At 33.8% G+C, this 6,654-nt stretch overlaps 1 protein-coding gene across 1 annotated transcript; it reads right to left on the minus strand.

Moving 5' to 3' along the window:
* Nucleotides 1–442: 442 nt before the first annotated feature.
* LOC114755556 (uncharacterized) lies at nt 443–964 on the minus strand. The gene has a single exon (XM_028944448.1). The coding sequence runs from the start codon at nt 962–964 to the stop codon at nt 443–445; it is 522 nt and encodes a 173-aa protein (XP_028800281.1).
* Between the last annotated feature and the right edge of the window lie 5,690 nt (nt 965–6,654).

Genomic DNA, 6,654 nt, shown 5'->3' on the forward strand with positions numbered 1-6,654 from the left:
AGGAAGTATTTAAATTGTGGATACAGTCGTGCCCTCCTTCGTCCTGAAAAAGATTAATAAAGAAGCTTGTCGCTATTTCCTTAATCTCCTCCACGTTGTCTGTCCATTCGCCATCTGCTCTTTTAATGGCTTTAATTTTGTTTCTTCTTCTTCTGCTATTTGATCGGTTATGGAAGTACCATGAGTTTTTATCACCGAGTGTAAACCAGTCACATTTAGCTTTTTGGGTCCAGAGTAGATTTTCCTGGGTTAGCAACTCTTCAAGCTCGAGCCACAGCCTTCTTTGGAGATGTTCTAGGGAGGACGTTGAGCCTCTCCTCGTAATCTCCTTGTTTATTCCTTCGAGTCTGCTCATTATTCGGCTCTTTTTCCTACCAATGCGGCCGTATGTGTTTTTACTCCACTTCATAATCTCACTTGTTAAGTTTGTTATGTTGTCTTTCTAGGATGAGTTGCAAGCCCATGTATCCTTAATAAATCTATCAAAATCCTCGTGAAGAATCCAGGACGTGTTGAAGCGAAACGGTCTTTGATGCGTGAAGGTTGGTCCTAGAGTTCTCATTTGTAGAAGCAGAGGTCTGTGGTCTGATTTGAACCAGGGAAGGGTCTTCACTACAGCATCCAAGTAATTTTCTTTAGCTCGAGCATTCATTAGAACCTGGTCAATACGGCTCTCGCATCCTTCTCTCTTCCAGGTAAAGAAAGGTCCTGAGCACCCTATGTCTATTAAGGCCATTTGTTCCACCCAGTTCGAGAATTCCCGATCAATCATGCCTGTTCTTGTTGCATTAGAACGGCGTTCGTTTGCTGTAAGGGTTCTGTTAAAGTCCCCTCCAATGAACCATGGCCATTTCGTTGCCGGGCAAATCTCCGTGAGTTGCTGCCATAAGTTCCATCTTGTGATGGCGTTGGGGCTTGCATATATGGATGTAATGTAAATTTTTTCATGGTTTTTTTCTTCCATTACATGAATAAATTGCTCTGATTTTGCCAGAATAGTGATGTTGTAATCTCTGTTGTTCCATACTACCCATAGTCCACCTCGATAGCCAATAGCGTCAACAACCTCACACTAATCAAAACCCAATTTTTTACTAGTCCGTCGAGCCTTTTCACTGCTTGCCTTGGTTTCAAAGATTGCACACAGCTCAATGTTGTATCTCTTCTTGATTTCACGAATGAGTCCTGGGAAAGATTTGGACCCTGTTCCCCTGCAATTCCAGAAGAGACAATTCATGAGTAACCTGTCATTGGGGCGTTCAAGCTTATAGACCCCGAAGTTATAAAGTTACAATATAATGAGATAATTTTGTTGAATTATGAAGTAGTCGTAAGTAAAATTAAAAAGAAAAACCTGTATTAAAGGTGGAATGTGATATTATTGCACTATATTTGATGAGGGCATATGGGGAATATGAGTTTTCTTTTCATTTTCTCTCCACATGTGGAGAAAAAAGTTGGAAAAAAAATAAAGTGGGTCCTACATCCCATTTTTTCTCCTACTTTTCTTTCTTCTCACTTTTCTCCCCTCATCCAAATATAGGAAAACTCATTTCTTCTCCCATTTTCCTCTTTCATTTTCTTTCCTCCCCCATTTTCTCTCCGTCCAAACATGGGGTTCAGCTTCTTGTTAATTTGAATCACCCACTGATCTGTTTCCAAAATCCATTTGTTCGATCGCTTTCTTCCTTGCCTGTTAAGAGAGAAACTAGACTTGTGCTCTTCTCTGATCTTCAAGTAAATGATTAATTTAATATAATCATAATTTATCAATCTATTTTACGTCCTAAAATTCCTTTCTTGCAGATTGTTAGGTTCCGAATTAAATGGATTCTTAGCCCTGTACGCTCTACTCTTTCTTATAACACCAAGTTAAGAACAGGTTCACTAGCCGCCGAAATTAAAGGCCGTTTTTAGCATTTTTATATACCAAATTATCTTTAATATTTTCTGAATTGGGAAATCTAAAAGAACTAACCTGGTCATTGCCTTTGATTTTGGAATGAAATAAATTAGAATGGTGTCTGATTGTATAGTTTTTTACCCAACGATTATATGTAGAGTTTTACTGCATATATTACAGTATTATATTAGTATTAGTGAATTGCTATATGGGAAAATTAGAGAGAGGGACCAGGTGAAAAAGATATTTATTAGAAAGGATCTTTAAAACCTTAATTATTTAGAATGATCATATGTTAAAATATAAAGTTAAAAAGACTAAAATCACCCCTAGTCACATCACAATCCCTATATTCTCTCCCCACCTCCTATAATTTTCATATCATTTAGTAAAATAATTACAGTTTATTTGAATTAATTCAAACTAATTTAAATTTCAAAGTCAAACACTGATTCTAATTAATTAAATTAATAGCCAACACTAGTTAATTTATTTTTCTGTTATTTTTAATTAATATTTTTTGTAGGCTTTCTGAAAAATGTGCAGGGTAGTAAAATTCCACCATTCACCGAAAAAAAAGTTGTTCTATATTTTGCTTATCCATTTCATACTCTTATTTTATTTGAATAAGTTGAGTCCTCTTACTTAATAAAATTAAAAATTTAGAATAAAAAGTGACAAAAGAAATTCATTATATCAATAAATATTTGTTATAATAAAAGTAGTTATGATAGTTTAAGTAAGAAAATTCAAGTTAAAACCTACATGATATTTTTTTATTCTTATGAATTATGGATAAGTTATAGGGAAAATTCTAATTAAATCTATTTGAAATAGCAAAATTCTAATTTAAGCCTACACTTTTAACAAATTCTTAATTAGTCCAAGAGGCCTAATTGGAAATTTTAAATATTTCTAAAAGACCAAATACCCTTCATAATTAAAAAGCCTAATGTTAGTTTTAATTCTTTTAATTGAATTTAACTAACATGTTTTTTCTTTAAACATTATCACATGAAAATTTGGCCAAAAATATTATCATATAAAAAATAAAAAAATAAAAATCACAATTATGACCAATAAAAAATAATTGAAAATTCAAGATAAAAAAAATACATAATTTCTAGATATCTATAGAATTGCAAAAATATGGGAACTAATAAAAATTTTTACGATTTCATATGTAAAAGATTAACAAGATCAAATTTTTTTTTTTGTGCGAGAAAAAATCAAATCAAAGATTCATGGAATGGTTGAATATTTATCAAAATTAATTTTACTATTTCACAACTTACATTGAGGCTCATCAATTCATCTTCAATTTTCCGGTCTCCAAGATTTATTCAATATCAAATTTTTATTATATAAAAAAAATTAAAAGGCCATAAATTCTAGAGTTGACATAACGTTCACAATTACAAAACACACCTTTGACATAAAATCTAAGAAATACCACGTCTTCATTAGTAAATCTACTAGAATAATTAAAACTAAAATCAGATTTACACCTACTTTCAATTTTCTTTTTTTATTACAAAGAGGCATTCCGGTCTTTCAGCAACATTTGAAAATCCCTAATTAGGCCTCTTAGCCTAATTAGGAATTCGTTAAAAGTATAAGCATTAATTCGAGTTTCATTATTTCAGATGGATTTAATTGGGATTTTCCCTAAGTTATATATTATTTATTATTATATAACTTTTTTTAATTTTTAATTCAACTATATGATTTTGATTGGCTCATTATTCAGGAAGCCCAAAAAAATATTTTTATTTTTTTAAAATGATGACGAATAAATTAGTTAGTGTTCCTTATTAATTGGATTTAATTTAATTAGTTAGAATCGTTTCGTAACTTAGTAATTCCAATTAGTTTCAATTAATCTGAATAAACTTTAATTATTTTGTTAAAAAAAGAAAATTATAGGATGTGGTGAGAGATAATATATGGGATTTTGTTAAGGGTAAATTGGTAATTTTAAATTTATATTTTAGTATTTGGTCCTTCTAAATAAATACAATTTTTAAGATATTCCCCCATAAATATTGTAACCATTAGGTCCCTCTTCCAAATTTTCCCTTGATATATATTACGCCGAGTACTTCTATTGTATTTTTGGGCGGAGTTAGAAAACATTTTTGGTATTAGGGTCCAACTCAATGGTGGCTCAACTTGAATTTAAGCTCACTCAACGATGAAAATTTCTGATCCAAATCAGATCGCTAGTGAGTCTAGAAGATGGAGATAGACAATAGAACTGTATATATAATCACACACACACACTGTTCTACTTTATTTCATACAACAACAGCAAAAAAAATAAAAACAACGAGAATTTTAATTCTTTTTGGGCTTCCAAGCTCACAAAATAAAAGAGAAACTTGTATACAGAGTGATAGATATGGCTTTTCGGCTGTTAAACTTATTCTTATCTTCATCTCCCGGCTAAGAATCCAATTAATAATTAGCAACCAACAAGTGGCAAGTAAGGAATCATAGAACATAAAGTAGATTAATAAATCATGAATACATTACTTTAATCATTTGTTTCAAGAGAAGAATAAAAGTTTCGTTCTTTACATGCAAAGAGATCACTATAAACACATCTCAAGAGATTCAAACAAGAAAGAGCAACTGTGCTATCAAACAAATGGATTTTGAAACTGATCAGTGGGTGGTTGAAATCAACGAGAAGCTGAAGAACCATGAATCTTCTTCAATGGAGATTCAAAAATGGAAGAAGCATTGCATTTATGCAATTCCCTCCTGTGTTGCAGACCTGAACAAGAAGGTCTACAACCCTCAAACGGTGTCGTTTGGTCCATATCACCACATGAAGAAGCATCTGTTAGCCATGGAAGAGCACAAGCAAAGAGCTCTGGTTCACTTTCTGAGAAGGTGTGCTAAGCCATTGGAATCGCTGATCAAAACTATGGCCAAAGTGGAAGACGACTTGAGGGATTGTTACAAGCCACTGGAATGGAAGAACTAGAACGAGAATAATAATGGTCATAGCTTCTTGAAGATGATAATTGTTGATGGGTGTTTCATGCTTGAAGTTCTCAGATTTGCATTTTGCGATAATAATGGTGATTATGCAGAGAATGATCCCATTTTCAGTTGCCATGGAAGACTCTATACTATACCGTATATCAAACGTGATATGCTTATGCTTGAGAATCAGATTCCCATGATGGTTCTTGAGAAACTGATCGAATTTGAGGGAAACCAAGCCCAGGTATTTAATTGTGGATTTTATGTTATATATGTTTAGGGCATTTTTAATTATGTTAAATTCTATCTCATATTCAATTCATTTGCTTTTACTAGCGCTGGTTGACTCAACCAGTTTCGTCTCCTGCAACTCTCCTGCTACAACATTTTAACCTCATCGAGAGACTTTTTAGTGACAATTTGAGAGAAACAGTGATATGGATTGATGTTTTTGTCGCTGCAAAATCATTTTTAACTATGATGTTTTATTATGTCATTTCGATAAAGAGAAGTGCCATGTGGATTTTGGATTTTCTTAATTACTTAACAATTAATCAAGCATGGGAAAGATGCAAGAAGAAATAGGACCTATCTGTCACTATTGTTGTCGCCTGCGTCCCACTTTGTAGATTGAGAGATCCAAATTTTGTTTTAAAGGCTATAAAAGATTTCAAATAGATTGGTTTGAGGAACTGTGACCAAAAAAAAAAAAACAACAACAGCAACAAAGAAAGAAAGGATGAGCTTGAGCGATACAAGCTTTTTCTTATTTATGCCAAAAGATTCTCATCTTCATTATCAAGTAATCAGTTATTTAAAATAATTATCTTAGCACTTTCTGTTAAAATAAAGAAACTGATTTATACATTCACAAATCTCTTTCATTTTCATTTTGTTCCATTACTATATTATAGGATCCAGAGTTGTTGAACAAGCTAATCCTCAAATTCTTTTGGCCCAGCACACCTCCAATCTTCAAAAGCTTTGGCAAATCCTTACACATCGTAGATCTCTACAGAAAATCCCTCCTTCAACATGAACCCACTCACCCCACAATCATTCCCAAACCAATCAAATCAAAGAAACACAAAGAAGACGACGAAATCATTATTCCCTCTGCAAGAGAGCTTCAAGAAGCTAGCATCACCTTCAAGCCAAGCAGAACCCACAGCCTCAAAGATGTCTCCTTCAATGGCGGAATCCTCAGAATCCCTTCAATAATACTCGATGACTGCACAGAGACAACCTTGTTGAACCTCATAGCATTCGAACGCATGCATGTGGGAGCAGGCAACGAGGTTTCTTCGTTTGTCCTCTTCATGGATAACATCATCGACAAGGAGATTGACGTGGTGATTTTGGAGCAAAAAGGGATTGTACAGAATGCTTTAGGAAGTGATAAAGCTGTGGCCAAGCTTTTTAACTCACTGTCTAGGGATGTTTCTGTTGATCGCGGAGGAGGAGGTCTGGATATAGTGCAAGTGAGTGTGTGTAGATATTGCAAGAAGCCATGGAATAAGTGGAGAGCTAATCTCATTGAAACTTACTTCAGAAATCCATGGGCGATTGTGTCTCTTGCTGCTGCAATATTTCTGTTTGTGTTGACTATTGTTCAGACCGTGTATACCATTCTTCAATCCTATCAACCAGACAGCTCTAGTTCATCATCTCCTCCTCCAGCTGGGCCATTTCTTCCAAGACGACGACCCCAGCCTCATTTTTGAACTGGAATTGTGATTTTCTTGTGGTGATTATAC

This window comes from Neltuma alba, unplaced genomic scaffold (assembly GCF_004799145.2).
Source record: "Neltuma alba isolate B1F8T4 unplaced genomic scaffold, ASM479914v2 tig00010294_pilon, whole genome shotgun sequence".
In the NCBI taxonomy this organism is placed as follows: domain Eukaryota; kingdom Viridiplantae; phylum Streptophyta; class Magnoliopsida; order Fabales; family Fabaceae; genus Neltuma; species Neltuma alba.